Source organism: Chionomys nivalis, chromosome 1, assembly GCF_950005125.1.
Source record: "Chionomys nivalis chromosome 1, mChiNiv1.1, whole genome shotgun sequence".
NCBI classification, from domain to species: Eukaryota; Metazoa; Chordata; class Mammalia; order Rodentia; family Cricetidae; genus Chionomys; species Chionomys nivalis.
Window position 1 is genome coordinate 10293898 of NC_080086.1, and position 18087 is coordinate 10311984.

General features: G+C 41.0%; 1 protein-coding gene across 1 annotated transcript in view; it reads right to left on the bottom strand.

The window, feature by feature from the left end:
* Positions 1-18087, bottom strand: part of Aebp2 (AE binding protein 2) — a 41145-nt gene that overhangs the window by 10638 nt on the left and 12420 nt on the right. The window contains exons 3-5 of the mRNA XM_057772601.1: positions 12068-12175; positions 5220-5406; positions 3071-3195 (exon numbers count right to left, since the gene is read on the bottom strand). Coding sequence (XP_057628584.1) covers positions 3071-3195; positions 5220-5406; positions 12068-12175 — 420 coding nt within the window. The remainder of the gene's footprint in view (positions 1-3070; positions 3196-5219; positions 5407-12067; positions 12176-18087) is intronic.

An 18087-nucleotide genomic window follows, 5' to 3' on the forward strand; every position in this document is an offset into this window, starting at 1 on the left:
AAACTTACAAGGGCAAGGGGTGCATGTGCAGTGAAGGTGTGTGCAGATGTGTGTGTGCAGTGTGTGTTTTATCAGGAAGCTGAAGTCTGAAGTTTGAAGCCAGCCTGTGTAGACTATGTTCCAAACTTTTTCTTATTTAAAGGTGGCTTATACTTAACACACAGGTATCCACTGAAGTAACTCACAAGGATGTCCTGCCCTTCACTTGGCTTTCCCAGGCAAGGTTCAGTTTATACTCTGTCCATTCTCTTCTCAGGCTGGGCCCTTATGCTCATGCACTTACAGGTTTGCAGCACTCGTTGCTCAATTACTAAGCATACAAGAGACACTAGAATTTAATTTCCCGTCATTCTTAACTTTTTTCTTTTCTTTTGGAGAAGGAGGATCCCTATTTTCTCCTAATGAGCCTAAGTATTATCAAAATGATAGGGATATTTAATTTAATTGGAGTTATTTACACACACAATACATACAAAAAAAATAATCAACCAATCAAAAACAAAATTATGGGGCATGCATGTGTTCAACAACTCCCCCACACACGCACACACTCACTCAATAAGGTGTCTTCCTCAACTGTTTATAATATTACTTTATGTTAAATAGTTTTTTAAGGTCAGGTTTGGTGAAGCTTTTTGTTATTGTTGCCTGTTTTTAAAACAGGGTTTCTCTGTGTAACAGTCCTGACTATCTTGGTACTCACTTGGCAGACCAGGATGGTCTTGAGCTCACAGATATCCACCTGCCTCTGCCTCCTGAGTGAGTGAATCACAAATTTAATCTCAACACTAGGGAGGTAAAGGCAATAATGGAAAACTGTCTCAAAAGTATCTTGTTAATTCTTGTTGTTTTCTTTTTCAAGACTGGATTTCTTTGTAGTCCTGGCTATCCTGGAACTCGATCTGTAGACCACGCTGGGTCTCAAGAAACTCAAGAGTTCCTCCTGCTTCTGCCTCCCAAGTGCAGGAATTAAAGGTGTGTACCAGCAACTATCTTCCTTCCCTTCTCTCTTTCTCTGTCTCTCTTTCTCTATTTGCCATGTGTGCACATGCAGGCCACAACTTAGTGTACTTAGTTCTCTTCTAACATATGGGTTCCCGGGATCAAACTCAGGCTGTTCAGCTGGAGCTCTCACCACTAGGCTGTCCTGCCAGCTTTCCACTTCATTAGTTTTGTTGTTGTTGGGTTGTATGCATGTTGTCTTTTGAGATAGGGATTCTCACTTAGCCTGGAACTCACTGACTGGCAGACTGGTTGCTCACTGAGCTCCAGGAATTCTGCTTGTCTCACTCAGGTCTTAAATCCACCTTTCCTCTCATGCTTAACAAGATTAAACTTCAATCAGCTTGTTATCAAACCAGAATCTGGGATCTATACATCAGAAAAAATTTAAGTGGGGCAGTGGCAGCTCACAAGGAAGGCAGAGACAGAGGCAGGTGGATCTCTGTGAGGCCAGCCTGGTCTACAGAGCAAGAGTTCCAGGACAGCCAGGGCTACACAAAGAAACCCTGTCTAGAAAAACACAATAATACAAAACCAGTAGGTTCCATAGGATGGGCGCAGAAGCACAGATGAATTGCTCTGCTCATTTTCCCACGTCTTTCACGTATCTGACTTCCATTTATACTCACTATCTTGTTTTTCAAGCATAGTCAAACCTGAAATACTATCAACAACTCAAAGTGTTTTCCTTAACCTCTGGAGCTATGACATTCACCCCCCAAAACCTGAGTGCAAGAAATGTCATTATAGGAGATAAAGTGAGATGCCAATCTATGATCTACTCCAACAATTAATATTTCAAATCTCCATTTTGCTGAAATAGAAAGCAAGAGTTGCCCAATTGTAGCTTATGTGTTTCATAATGGAAACTAAGCTAGAGAAATGGTAATTGGTAAAGACACTTGCTGCATAAGCCTGGAGATCTGAATGTCATCCTTAGAAACTAAGGGTGAAGGAAAGAACTCTGCCCTCCTCACATGCATCACAGTATGTGCACTCGTACACACATCACAACTCTGCACAATCAAGATTTCTACCAGAGAGAGAGAATGCCCACAAACCACAAGAGGGTGTTGGTTCCCATGGAGTTGAGTTACAGATGGCTATGAGTCACCTGACACGGTGCCAGGTCCTCCGCAAGAGCAGCAAGCACTCTTAACTACTGAGCCATCTCTCCACAGCACCAATAATAATTTAAAAAGACAAAATAACACATTCATTTTTCCAAGAATTCGAAATGCCAGAAGTCTAAAAAACCTTTGCAAAACTACATCCATTGACTGCAAAGAGACAAAGGTCTCTTTGGCTGCCCTTGAAGAGAACTTGAGTTCAGATACTAGCAACCATGCGGCAGCGAACAAATGTTTGTGAATCCAGTTTCACGATATTCGATCTTCTCAGACACCAAAAACACATGGTACACAGATGTACATCCAGGCACATATACATGCACATAACATTAATTTTTTAAAAAAGAATGGACAATAAAATTAATTCCTAGCTAACCAAAGACTAAACTGATCTTACAGCTTTGCTTTTTAAAACGGCATTCTCCTTATTCTGAGTTGAAGGCCTAGCCCCTAGAAACAGTCACTCTTCACAGTGTGCTGGCCAGCCACAATCTAGAAAACAGGGTTATACCTATGAAACAAAGCACATCTAAATATCTCTTCCTGCCTTGTGATTTGATGACCTCAATTACACCTCCACCCCCAGTCCTGCCTGGCTTTGGTTTTTGGTACCAGGGACAGGGGATTGAACATATATGTATATGTATGCTAGAAAGTGTTCTACCACTGAACTACATCCCTATTCTTCATTTTGAGTAACTCTGCTGCCTAGATTGGCCTGATACTTATTCTGTAGTCCAGGTGGGTCTTTAACATAAGATTCTCCTGCTTCAGCCTGCACAGTACTGGGATCGTAGGCATGTACCACCACATCTAACATATTTTATTACTGTTAACAAAATTCCCTAAATTGAGCAATTTAGAAATATAATCGTGAAAAACACATGCTTTCCCTGCCCCCAAATCTATATAATTTGAAAGAAAAACAGAATACTTACAGTACTATGAAAAACAACACTGTGTCCCTTCCCTAAACTTTCTATATGAGCCGAGAGGTTAAAGCATATGGCTCGATGTCTTATGGCATCCAGTGTTTGTGCATCGAAGAAATCATGTGGTCGTGCTGAAAGTCAACACACAAAAAAAAGTTAAATTTCAACAATCTGCTAAGTGCTCAGGTATTTACCAAACCCAGGAGAGCGCTGCTTTAACTGGAGGGATTAGCAAAAGCAAAAGCAAGTCCTGCCCATGGCCTAGTTGCATGTGTCTTTGTGTTCAGGGTAGAGCTCTGATAAGTTGAGGACAGGCAGAATTCCAATTATCAATGAACAGAGCAACTCCTTTATTCCCCAGCTTCTTACCCTCACACTCCACCATTCCACACTCCAGCAGCTTTATTTTTTCATAAAAATCCTCAAAACCAAATTGGGTTTTCAGCAATAACTATTTCACCATCACCAACACAAGGAGGTTTCAAACTTACCTTGTAATTTCATGAACTCATTTTATGCTATCAAAATCTTTCCAAATTTGTGACAATGAGGCAATATTAGTTCCAAGCTTTCAACCAGTATTTTCTTAATAAATAAATGTCCCAAGTAAAAACAATTTAAGAAAAATTGCACATAAAAATCTGAGCCTTGGAACACTAGAGAGCTCAAATAAATAATCCTTTCACTTTAGCCAGACACAAGCCACTGCACTCAGCCAAATATGTAACTAACTCCTAGGGACTGAGGCCAGGGGCTCCAACATGTAAGACAGGCGCTCTACCCCATCAATACATTTCTAAGTCTCAACCAGTTCTCAACTGTGTAACTGCACATGGCTTAACCTTAACCTTCATTCATAGATTGTTGTTTTGTCTTTAAAATCTTTGATTTCATTATATAACCCAAGCTGGTCTGAAATGCCTTATGCAGATAGCCAAGGTTGGCCTCAAACTCACAGCAATCTCTTGTTTTAGTATATTAAAAATAAAACCACAATTAAGCCAGGTTCAGCAGCTCACTCTAAACTCTTGGGAAGAATGAGTGCAGGGTCAGGAGTTCGGGGCCTGTACCAAGATCCATTCTCCAGACACTCAGAAAAGGTAATCTCCAAAGAGTTAAGTATTGATAATCCTGATTCTAATCCAGCCTTTACCGGAGAGGAGACAGGAAAGAAGTAATGCTTTAGTTCTACTGAAGACCTATGATGGATGAAGTAAATTGGCTACAATGAATTCCCTGAGTAAAATGCTGACAAACTGACTCTCAGAATCCATCATGGCTATGTGTTTTAGAGGAAAAATGGAATTCAAACCACAGCACTGTCTGAACAGTGGTCCCCAAAACTGAAAGGCTCTGTATGTTTTAAAGCTGAGAACAACATCCATTCATTCTCCCCAAACAAAACCCGTAACAGTAAGAAGTGCTTCCATCCACACCTGTCACTAGCACTCGGCCCACCTTAGCAGCTGGCCGTAATAGAAACTGCAGGTAAGAGCACCATCTCCTCAAGCAACACATATGCCAGTCCTAAGCACAACTGGGTACTGAACTATGCCCACTTTCACTTTCTAAGAATGCTCAACAGGCAGAAGTGGGATCAGGGCATAAAGAGTTGGAGGCCAGACTGGGCTAGGCTGAGAATGCCTGGAAAAGAAACCAAAATGGGGGGTCTAGATTAGTGGCACACAGCTATAATCCCAGCACTGGGGATCTCTAATTATCTAATTATTTTGACCCTAAGTATCAAAGGAGTATTTTATAACCCACTAATTAAGAACAAAATCTTCATGTTCATATTGCAAACATATAGTCTACATTTTGGTTTACTTTTATGTAATTTTTACTTCTGACACACGGTATTTTTCTAAAGTATTCTGGAAGCAAACACTGTCATGTTTAAAATTTTCCCAATTTATAATAAATTAAATCTCTTGGTATCTGATTCTCTAAATATATATAGTTTATATTCTAAGATCACATACACTTAACACTCTTTTAGCTTAGCTTCTACAAACACTTCTCACTAGGTTCTCATTTTGACAGGCAGGTACCATGTATTACTTCCCATGGTAGCAACAAGCCAAACTCAATACCAGTAAACTGGACTCGCATAAAGCCTTTTTCCTACACAGAGGCTTTCTAGGTGAACACTTACGTAATGAGCGTCGTCTTTTGTTCTTTAGTTTCCTTCTCTTGTTCATTCCAGCTTTAGAAGGAGATTCTTCTTTGGCCTTTGGCTGGCTAGAAACTTTTGAGGAATTCTGTTGACTGAAGTGTGTGGGTACATGGCGAGCGAGCCCTCCCTGAGAAGCAAAGCTGGCATTGCAGCCACCAACTACACACTAAAAAGAAGAAAGAAAGGGGCTGTCAAGGTTACGCATGAAGCGTGAGCAGAACTGCAGGCTGAGGATGGTTTTAGCGGTAAACTCCAGCACAACAAAACTGGTTCTAGAAAAGAAACATGAAGCACTTTTTTTTTTTTACAAGCTTACTTTAAAAACAAACAGTTATCCAACAAGTACACCACTTAGCAGTGGCACGGCTATTTCCAAACTTAATTTCACTGCTCTCCCCACTGTACAACACCTACAGGATCAGTTTCCTAGAAGAGATGATTTTGAATAAACCATGTTTATATAACCAGGATAGGAAGGTTACTACCCAGTGGTTACTCCAATTCCTAGATACTGTTGATTTTTATTAAAAAATAAAAAATTTGCCGGGCGGTGGTGGCACACGCCTTTAATCCCAGCACTTGGGAGGCAGAGGCAGGCGGATCTCTGTGAGTTCGAGGCCAGCCTGGTCTACAAAGGGAGTTCCAGGACAGGCTCCAAAAGCTACAGAGAAACCCTGTCTCGAAAAACCAAAAAAAAAAAAAAATAAAAAAAATAAAAAATAAAAAATTTAAAAAATCTCCCTAGAAGCCCTAGCTAGCCTGAAACTTATTTCTAGACCACATTGGCCTCCAATTCAGAGATCCTCCTGCCTCTCCTACCAGAGTACTAGGATTAAAGCCACGCAGCATAACCAGCTGGGTGGCGATGGCATGCCTTTAACCCCAGCACTTGGAAGGCAGAAGAAGTGACCTCTGAGTGTGAGCATGTGGTGTGTATCCACAAAACCTTTCAGATGCCTCCTTGTTTTTTCTATGCCGTTTAACAAGTAGGAAAGAGCCGGGCGGTGGTGGCGCACGCCTTTAATCCCAGCACTCGGGAGGCAGAGACAGGCGGATCTCTGTGAGTTCAAGAGCTAGTTCCAGGACAGGCTCAAAACCACAGAGAAACCCTGTCTCAAAAAACAAAAAACAAAACAAAACAAAAAAAGAACAAGTAGGAAAGAAATCTGAAAAGAGTTTGAAAAGCTTTATGTATTTGTTAGACTTCTAGATTTAATGTTATGTTAGAGGACATTCTCATAGATCCAATCTACTCAGTTTCTGACTTAGAAAATAAACTACAAATATGTAATTAGTAAAGTTCAACACTAAACCGTCCACAATACCATCCTCCACGCTTCCCGGCTCTTCTATCCAAGACACTACGAATCCTAACTTCAGAAAAAAAATCAGCACATTATGCTATCAGTGAGTACCAAGCTGTGTCCTCACCTGGGTCTGCCATTGCACATTCACTGTGTATACAAACCCCAATGTATCTTGAAAATATGAACACCCTTATGCATATTTTAAGCCCAGAACACCTTGTGAATCACAGACATGTTTTTGTATAGTAGTGGAAATCAACAGTTGTGTGCTTACAGAGTCTTCTAAAATTAAGGACAGCCCAAACATTCAACAAGCTACTTATATAGTGCTAATAAAAATGGTACCTAGTGTTGTTATTAAGACTCTACACTCGTGTTAAGTAGTGTTGGTACTAGTTCTTCTTTGAAAATCTTGTTCATAGCAGCATTATTTGTCATAGCCAGAACCTGGAAACAACCTAGATGTCCCTCAACAGAAGAATGGTTAAAAAAAATGTGGGACATTTACACAACAGTAAAAAATAATGACATCTTGAAATTTGCAGGCAAATGGATATGATCTAGAAAAAAAAACATATTGAGTGAGGTAACCCAGACCCAGAAAGATAAATATGTACCATATCATAAATGGCTTTTAGACATAAAGCAAAAAAAGAAAAAGAGAAGAAAAACAGCCTATAGTCCACAACTCCAGAGAACCTAGACAACAAAGAGGACCCTAAGAGAGACACACATGGATCTACACAGGAAGGAGAAAAAGACAAAATCTCCTAAGTAAATTAAGACTGTGGGGGTCACAGGAGAGGGCAGGAAGAGAGATGGGAGGAAAGGAGGAGAGCGGAGAAAAATGTACAGCTCAATAAAAACAAGAAGACTCTACACTCACTTTATGGGAGCTCAGTGAATGAGAAGGATGAATGACTGGAGTGAGCTATCAGTGCAAACACTTCCCAATATCGACTAGTGTGCACGGTACAAGAACAGGACCGAACAAAACAAACTTCCTGCCCAGAAAGGGCATCTACAAATTCAGCAAGACACAGAAAGATAATAACTGCAACAGCAGTAGAGCTAAACTCATGTATTGGGCCGTGTCTATAGGTCAGTAATAGGTCCAAGCACAAAAGCCTTGAGTTCTGTCTTCAAGACTTCAGAGAGAAAAATAAAACAAGCCTGGCAGTGGTTGCACACACCTTTAATCCTAGCACTCAGGAGGCAGGGGCAGGCAGATCTGAGTTCAAGGTCACCCTGGTCTACAGAGGAGTTCCAGGACAGTTAGGGCTGTTATACAGAGAAATCCTGTCTTGAAAAACCAAAATTAAATTGAGTGATGGTGGCGCGTGCCTTTAATACCAGCACTTCGGGACAGGCAGGCAAATTTTTGTGAGTTCAAGGTCAGCCTAATCTAACACAACTAGTTCCAGGACAGCCAGGGCCACAAAGAAAGGTCCTGTCTCGAGAAACTAAAAAAAGAAATACATATATATATATACACACACACACACACACACACACACACACACACACACACACACACACACACACTGGAATGATCTTATCAATGGGACTATCCTCAAATAATTTTGTGTTAAATGTAATCAGTAAATTTCAATTTTTAAAGGTGTCTGCAACATATAATGAGAAAAGATAGCCTGGAGCTGGATATGGCTCGGCAGCTAAGACATGAAGCCAGCCACACTGAACCTTATAGAAGAGAAAGTGGAAAATACACTTGAACACAAAATATGACCCCAGCAGCAGATACACTAAGAAACAATTAATAAATGGGACCTCCTGAAACTGAAAAGCTTCTGTAAAGCAAAGGATACGGTCAATAATGTCAGGAGCCATTTTCTCCCAAAATTATTGTAGGGACCATTGCCCTGGGGAGTTTGTAGAGAGCCCCACACCCTACAGTATTTAGAACTGTTTTATTGGCAGAGCCTATCCCATACCCAATTATCTGTTAACAGAGAGCTATCTGTTAGCTGAACCCGCCTCACATTCTAACTATCTAGAGAACTAGGTGTGTCAACTTGTGACTTTCTGGCCAAGGAATTGTGACCTGACCAATCGTAACCTCCTGGCCAAGGTGTCCGGCTTGGACCATCTCGCTGCAAGATCCCTTTTTGTCCTGGTCATGCCCCTGCCCCTCCCAAATTCCTCATCCAGGGGCTATATAAGCCACAACCATGACGCTAATAAACGGAGGCTTTGACAAACCCTGCTTGGCCTCCTTCCTGTCTCCCGCCCATGTCTTTCAGATAGCGCCTCTCCGGGACCCTGGAATAACTGACCAGCCAGACGGGTTACAATCCCTAGACTAACTGACCTGCCAAGGCAGTCTACACAACAAGACAAAACAACAGCCTACAGAATAGGAAAAGATCTTCACTAACCCCACATCAGATAGACGTCTGATCTCCAAAATATACAATAAAAAATGGAGTACAGACCTAAACAGAGAACTCTCAACAGAGGAATTTAAAATGGCTGAAAAATATTTAAGGAAATGTTCAAAATCTTTAGTCATCAGAGAAATGCAAACCAAAACAACGCTGAGATTCCATCTTACACCTGAAAGAATGGCCAAGATCAAAAACACTGATGACAACTTATGCTGGAGAGGTTGTGGGGAAAAGGGAACATTTCCACATTTGCTGGTGAGAATGCAAGCTGGTACAGCCCCTTTGGATGTCAGTGTGGCGATTTCTCAGAAAACTAGGAAACAACTTCCCTCAAGACCCAGTAATCGTACTTTTGGGTATATATTCAAAGGATGCTCAATCGTGCCGCAAGGATACGTACTCAACTATGCTCACAGTAGCATTATTTGTCATAGGCAAAACCTGGAAACAACCTAAACGCCCCTTGACTGAAGAATGGATAAGGAAAATGTGGTACATTCACACAATGGAGTACTACAGTACAGCAGAGGAAAAAAAAATGACAGCTTGAATTCTGCAGGAAAATGGATGGAGCTAGAAAACATTATTTTGAGTGAGGTAACCCAGACCCAGAAAGACAATTATCACATGTACTCACTCATAGGTGGTTTTTAAACATAAAGAAAGCCATCCTACAAACCCTAATTCCAGAGAACTTAGACAACAATATCGACACTAAGAGAGACTTACATAGGTCTAATCTACATGGGAAGTAAAAAGTAGAAAAAGACAAGATATCCTGATTAAATTGGGAGCATGGGGACCTTGGGGGAGGGTTGAAGGGGAGAGGGGAGAGGCAGGGAGGGGAGCAGAGAAAAATGTAGAGCTCAATAAATATCAATTAAATGATATTTATTAATAATTTAATGATTATTAAAAAATAATCAGCCTCACTCATGGGAAACATGGAAGTGGAAACAGAGAGCCAGACAGAGCTTTGAATAAGAGTGTTTACCTAATGTGCAAAGGCCATTGTGGGAACACACACAGATGAGAGCCTGTTCTATCTTAACTGGAGGTCAGAGTTTGAGCTTATTTTTGCTCTCTCAAAGATGTTGACAAAAGGTTGCTACAAACAAGACATTCTGACTTACGGTGTGGTTAATTAGTATTTTGGATATAGACATGAATCTGCTCCACCTGGACCAAAGGTCGGAGAATTCAAGTCTATTCCTTATATCCCCCTCCCCTTTTGGAAATATAAACAAGTCGAAATCAGTATTAACTGAATGTCCCTCCTGATGATGTTCTGTGTTCCTGTCTCTTTTTTCTCTTACATCACTATTCCTTTTTCTTACTAATTCTAATCCTCGTGCTCCTACCCTGGAATGTACAAGTCAACAGGCCATGGGGTCACATCTCGGAAAGATCAAAATTTAAAGCTATAATAAGGAAAGATTATTCAAACTTCTTAGCCAAAATCAGAAATGCTGGTAATATCAAGACATTGTGTAGCAAAGAAAACCAAATGTGTGTGTACAATCTACAGGTGGGTGGAAGATGTTCATAGGCAGCTCAATGCATAGCAGGCAAAGATCAGAAACAATCCATAGCCAGTGAGAAACAGGAACAAACTGACAGGACACTGTAGTTTAACGCTTCTGTGGAACCTAACACAGGTATTTCATAGAAAGAAAAAAATGCTGCTTCATACAATTTTGATTTATCTTACCAATAACTTACTGAATGAAAGAAAAAGCAGAGCAAAGGGTTTATTCAACTAGAGCAAGATAGCAGATAGCAGAATAGGAGTGACCTAGGACAAGAGACAAGCTGGTTAAAAGAATGGAATTTGGTACTCAACACCTGTACAGCTTGTAGCTAACAGCTCCTGGGGAAATCCAACCCCTTCTTGCAGACATTGGTCTCCAAAGCAACTGCATTCATATGCACTAAATCGAGACACAGACACACTTAAAGATACATGGGGGGGGGCGCTGGAGACATGGCTCAGAGGTTAAGAGCACTGCCTGCTCTTCCAAAGGTATATGCACTATCTAGACAGCACTGTTTTACTCATTTATATGATTCCTATGGGGCAACCAAGAAAAGGGAGCTTGATTTGATGAGTACATGCTATATACATGTGTTTAATTATCAAGCTGAACTCAACCAACAGAGAGAATTATTATAACAACAAAAATACAGGTTTCTGTAAAACTCACTCCTAACACCTTTAGAAATACTGCCTTGCCTGTGTCCAGTGGGAGCAGGGCATGGTGGCGAATACCTATAATTCCAGCTCTTAGGAGGTAGAGACAATCAGATCTGTTATGAGTTCAAGGTCAGCTTGGTCTACTTAGCAAGTTTCAAGCCATCCAGTTACAGTGAGAATATTAAAAAAAAAAAAAAAATTCCAACTCATAAGTAAATGTTTCCCAATCAAAAGGGGCATACATTCACATAATATAGGATATTAATAAGATTGTTAAAACATAAATTAGAACACTATTTAAAATAGTTCAGCAAAAACAAAACAAAGCTCATACTCGATCTTGAATAAGGGCAAGGCACAGGGGTACGTGCCTGTTTTTGACACTCAGGCTGAGGGAGGCGTTTTGAGAGTAGCCTGGACTATACTGGGAGTTTCAGGTCAATGGGCTATATAGCAAGACCCGCTCACAAAAAGTAGAGGGGGGAAGGAGGGAAGGGACTCTGACCTAACAGTGAATTTGCTATTCTTCAAACTCAATTTTAAATCTTTATCTCCAACTACTTTTGAAATCTAAGCACCAGTAAAAATGTTTAAACAAAGGAGTCTTTTTTATTTTTTAGAAGGCACTGGGAACAAGTCTGTGGGAAAATGCTTCAAAATCCTATGTTTGCACCTCAGCACTGAAAAGAAATGTTTAGAAGGGTCAAAGCATGCTCGTTACACAGGTTAGCCAGGCATGATGGCTCAGCCTGTAATCCAAAAAACTGGAGGCCAAGGCAGCAAGGCTGTCAACTTTGAAGCCAGCTTGGCTTACATTAGGAGTTCAGGATCACATGAGCTAAGAATAGAGTGAGAGCTAACCTTAAGAAGGAGGAGATGAGCTCAGGAAGCGACTTTAGGAAAGCCACACATACGTACCTTGAAAGGTTTGTCTCCACTGTGTGTCAGCATGTGCCGCTGCAACCAACTCTGACTGGTGGACGGGGTGTTATACACCTTACAACCTTTCCACAAGCAAACAAACACCTGTAAGGAAAACAATGGCTGTCACTTATCCCAATAAAGACTCTGATCACTCAAAATTTCAAATATGATGAAAATCTTCAACTGATAAAAAAGCCACTACTAATTGCACTCAAAATACTCTAGTTAACCAATAGGGAACAGTTTTGCCCCACTCTCAATGCTAGGTCCTTTTCCCTCAGTAAGAAACTAGCAGACCCCTCAGGATGAGGGTACATAAAAGATGACAACTTCCACACACTAAGACAAACTTATTTTTGTTTTTATAAAGGATTTGCTACTTCTCAATACTAAGAAAATATAAAAACTAAAGATAAACATTAACTAGTAGATAAGCTTTTAACATCAAAGAAATGAGTCAAAAAATACTTTGCATAAGTCACATTCAAATTTTAAAAGAAATAAAAATTTTGCTGTCAAGCTTTTCTACTCATGGATTCCTATTCTGGCATGCCTAACATTCTACATTCCTGTACTGTTCTTCCCATTAAGAAGTATTTTTAGCTATCTTAATTCTGTAGAAAATATACAAAGTTAGGGAACAAAGACTGATCTTTCACTGTGAAGAACTACATTCTCAGCCTCAGGAAACCAAATCTGAACAGGTCTGGAAAATTCCAGCACTAGTAGCCTAGTCTTCCCTTCTGAGATTTCCGAAGGATTCCAAACACTGGCAACTGTCCCATACACTGCAGTCTCTGAAAGAACTGGCAGAGTGAGACCCTGCCTCAAAACAAAAACAACAAAAAAGCTACTTTTGAGAATCTTCTTCCTACGAATAATTACAAACAGAATCATTTCAATACTCACTACAGAGTACTACATATAAAACACACAGAAAAACAGACTGCAGAAAAATATTTTAAGGGCTGAGAATGCAGCTCTGCAGTAGAGTGCTTGCCTACCATGCACAGACCCTGGGGCTGAATCCCAGGAAGCAACAAGAAAATAAACTAAAAACATAAAACACGGGGCTGGAGAGCACTGGCCACTCTTGCAGAGACCTGTGTTAAATTCACAGCACCCACTTGGTGGCTCCCATCAATCTACCTCCAGTCCCAGGAAATCTGACATTTTCTTTTGGTCTCCTTCCTTGAGAATCAGGCACACATCTGCACATCCAAGTGTAGCAAGCATCTCAGTCTATGAACTAACAACAGTTGTCAGGTAGATGCTGATCTACTCTGGCTTTTGGTTTTCTCAGGTAGAGAGAGCTCTGTGCCACTCTAACACAAGCTGGACCTGGTGATGCAGGCCTGACCCCAGTTCCTTAGCAGGTACTACAAGATCTGGGACTTCTGTATGACCCAGCAGTTGGTAAAGTACTTGCCTAGCAACTGGGAGGTGAAGGCAAGGGGATCCAAAATTCAAAGTCAATCTTTAGCTACACAGCAAATCTGAGGCCAGCCTGGACTACATGAGACTCATCTCAAAACAGAACGTATTCTAACAAGGAAGCATCACTGTTGCCCTCCTAGATGACTGATCCCATGGTACTACACATAAATGTCAATTAAGCAGACAGTGCATTTCAAAACACTTCCTCTTCCTCCTCTCACCGATTTCTGGCCCTCCTATATTCATCCTATGTTTCACAGTTCAAGTTTTAAAAGTTCCTTTAAACAAGCCTGGCAGAGCAGGCATATAATTGCAGCTGCTTAACAGGATGAAGCAGGAAGATGAGTACAAAGCCTGCTTGGGCTATAAGCGAAGTTCAAAGGGTAAATCAGAGAGGACTCATGGTCAATAGACCCACCAGAAAAACATCTCCAAGATTACTTTTAGACCAGTGAGGTGGCTCGGTAGACAAAGGCATTTACTGCCCTGAGTTCAATCCCTAGACCCACATGGTGGAAGAGCCAATTCCGGCAAGCTTCATTCTGATCTCTGCCCGCTCCCCCTCTTCTCACACTCACTCACTCACAGTGGATAAATGTAACAAACATGTATCTACTGGGTATAGTGAGTGACACGCCTTTAAACCTATCACTGAGGTGGCAGAAGCAGGTAGATCTGTGAATTTAATGCCAGCCTGGTCTACATAGTGAAACTCTGTCTCAAAATTGTTTGGATGGCTTGGCTTTTTGAGATAGGTACCCTCAATGTAGCCCAGGCTGTCCTCTATGATCCTCCTGACTGAACCTCTCCTGCCAAGAATTTAACAGATCTGCTCTATTAATCTAAAATTTCAAGTAACTACTCTTAATTAAAAAGGAACCCTGTCTCTCAAAGCAAGGAATCAACAGAGAGGGGAAGGGAAGAGAGAAGGATCAGATACAGAAGGGGAAGGCAGAACCTAAGGCCATAGATGCACAAATGTAGTTGTTCATGCGTGGCTATGGTTTGCTTTATGGTATTTTTTTAAATACTCTTTTTTAAAATGTGTATGTTTTCCCTGAATCCACATCTGTGCACCACACCCATACATTGCCTTTGGAGGGCAGAAGGGTAGACCAGATGCCCTTGGACCTGGAGTGACAGACAGAAGTTAGCCACCAAATTAAATGCTAGGACGGAACCTGAGTCCTCCCAGAAGATCAGCCTGTGCTCTCAATCACTGAACCACCTCTCTAGCCCCAGTTATTTGGTTTTGAGATAGATTCTCACATGTAACCTCTGAACCTCTCTAACTAGGCATCATCCTGCCTCAGCCTTGAAAAGTACTTTTATACTTGATTTTTAGAAATACTTCTAATATAAAATGATTTTATTTTTCTGTTGCTATTGTTATTGTCGTTGTTCTGAGGCAGGGTTTCACTATGTAGTCTTGACTGGAACTTGCTATGTAAATAAGGCTGACCTCAAACTCCCGAAGATCCAACTCTCATGGCCTCCAGTGAAGGGAATTAAAGGTTTGCCTCACCATACTCAGCAGTAGGCCCTATAAATCAATTAAGGTTTAGCTATTTTAATAAATCCACAGTCCATTCTCTTGTGATATGGAGAATCTTGTGTATTACTGGGGAATACTGGGCAAAACAGTAACACATTAACCAGTGTGGTGGTACATACCTATATTCCAGAACTCAGAAGACAAAAAGTGCCAAAGTCAAGGCCAACAAGATAAACCCAAAAAGTTTCAGGCCCAAATCTCAAATCACACCCACGCCATTATGGGAGTATCCAAAGTACAGACACAATTTATTACATGTGACACAAAAGCTTTGTTTTTACCCCTCTTTTTTAATTATACAAAACATTCTCATGTTTTTGTTATTATTGTTTGTTATTCTTTGATACTAATCCAGTGTAGCCTAGATATTCCTACCTCAGTCTGAGTGCTAGGATTATATAACACCCAGGCTGTCTCATAATTCTCTGAAGTATATTCATAAACTATTGCTTAAGTAATTTAATCTCTCATATGCCCATCCACACTTACATATAAAAAGTCAGGAGGGCTACTGAACAGATGGCTCAGCAGTTAAGAGCACTGGCTTCTCTTCCAGAGGACCTGAGTTCAATTCTCCGCAATCAAATGGCAGCTCACAGCTGTCTATACCCCCAGTCTGTAGGCACCAGGCATGCACAGAGAGAACAGACATGAATGCATCCAAAACACCCACACACATTAAAAATGAACAAAAATTTTAAGGGGGTTGGAAAGATGGTTCAGCAGTTAAGAACACTTGCTATTCTTGCAGAGGACCTGGTTTTAGTTCCCAGCACCCACATGGTAGCTCACAACCATCCACAGGCAAGCACAAAATATACATAGATATATAAGCAAAATATCCACACGAATAGAATAAATGTCTACCAGCCTGGACTACAAGAGCTAGTTCCAGGACAGGAACCAAAAGCTACGGAGAAACCCTGTCTCAAAAATAAAAAAAAAAAAAGTCTAAATTTATTATTATTATTTTAACAAGATAGGCTGTCCTGGAACTCTCTCTGTAGACAAAGACTGCCCTTGAACTCAAGCCTGCCTCTGCCTCTCAAATGCTGGCATCAAAGGCAAGTGTCACCACTGCCCAGCCTAAAAAAAAAAAAAATTTAATGAAAACTTAAGAAAAAGCTACTATTCAGTAGTTCAGTAGCCAACAAAAATTAAAGCTCATATGGACATGGCAACACAGACAACTTGGAGCTGGTAGAGGTGAGCTCTTATATCTCCCAGGGTAAAGATCAACAGAGGAAGAGGAAAACAGAGCAGGAGATAATATAATATTCAGATCGTACTCACTTACTGTTCCAGTAAAACTCATCTTTTTCTGTCTGTTTCATGATGGCACTTTAACCTCTAAAGGAAAAAGAAATCTAAAAACATCACTAGGCAATCAAAGTCAGATATTCCCTACTCATGAGGTACAAAGAGGCTGTGCCTTAGGCTCAGTGTTAAATTGCTTGTCAAGCATGCTCAAGAACCTAGGTTCTAGCTCCAGCACTGGGAGAAAATACAAGTCCTCGTAGATGATATGGAGACAACATTGAGACAGAAAGTGGTCACCAAAACATCTATCCACTTAAGGGGATGAGCTTAAGTGGTCCAGATTTCATCAAGATGATAATGGAAAAGCCATAAAAATAATCAAAACTACACAATGGTATAAACTTACACAGTATGCCACTGAATTACACACTTAAAAAGAATTAAAACAGTTTCTTGAGGCTGGAGGGATGCCTCCCTAATTAAGAAAACTGGGAAAAGGCAGTTACCGTTCACATCTTTAATCCTAGTACTTAAGGAGACGGGCGGTGGTGGAGCACGCCTTTAATCCCAGCACTCGGGAGGCAGAGGCAGGCGGATCTCTGTGAGTTCGAGGCCAGCCTGGTCTACAAGAGCTAGTTCCAGGACAGGCTCCAAAGCTACAGAGAAACCCTGTCTCGAAAAACTAATAAAAAAAAATTTCTAGTACTTAGGAGGCAGAGGCAGGCAGATCTGTGAGTTTGAGGCCAGCCTGGACTACAGAGTGAGTTCCAGGACAACCAGGGTAACACAGAGAAACCCTGTCTGGAAAAACAAACAAAATTATAGAAATTCTAAGGCTTTGTGGCAGGCCCTGTAATACCACTAAGACACCTGTACTAACAGTCATCAAATGTCATATCAAGAGACAGAATTTTTAGAAAGTTTTATCTAATGAGAGGGCTACAGAAATGGCTCAAGGGCTGGAGAGATGGCACAGCAGTTAAGAGCATTGCCTGCTCTTCCAAAGGTCCTGAGTTCAATTCCCAGCAACCACATGGTGGTTCACAATCATCTGTAATGAGGTCTGGTGCCCTCTTCTGGCCTGCAGGCATACACACAGAAAGAATATTACATACATAATAAATAAATATATAAAAAAGAAATGGCTCAAGAGGTTAAGAGTATTTTTCTGCTCCTACAAAAGACCTGAATTCTGTGCACAACACACGGTACATACACATACACTCAGGCAAAATACTCATACATACATAAAATAAATCTTTAAAAAAAAAAAAAAGCCAGAGACAGGCGGATCTCTGTGGGTTCAAGACCAGCCTGATCTACAAGAGCTAGTTCCAGGACAGCCAGGGCTGTTACACAGAGAAACCCTATCTCGAAAGGGGGGGAAAAAAGCCAGGCAGTGGTGAAAGAGGTAAGGTGAACAGAGTTCACCAGTAGACCAAGTGGAAGTATGCCACTTGAGGGTCACTCAGACATGAAACAGTGGCACTGGCTTTTAATCCTAGCACTTAGGAGGCAGAGGCAGGTGCATCTCTATGAATTCAAGTCCACCCTCACATACAGAGCAAGTTCCAGGACAGCCAATGCTACACAAAGAAACCCTGCCTCAAACAAATGAAATATCTTGAACCACTAAAATTATATATATGGCTATTGCTAAAACTCGGGCATTCTCCCATATCTATCTTTACCCCACCCCCCTCCTTTTCGGGAAGCCCACACCCAAGTAGTACATATATACTGTCCATCCCTTTCCTAAAGA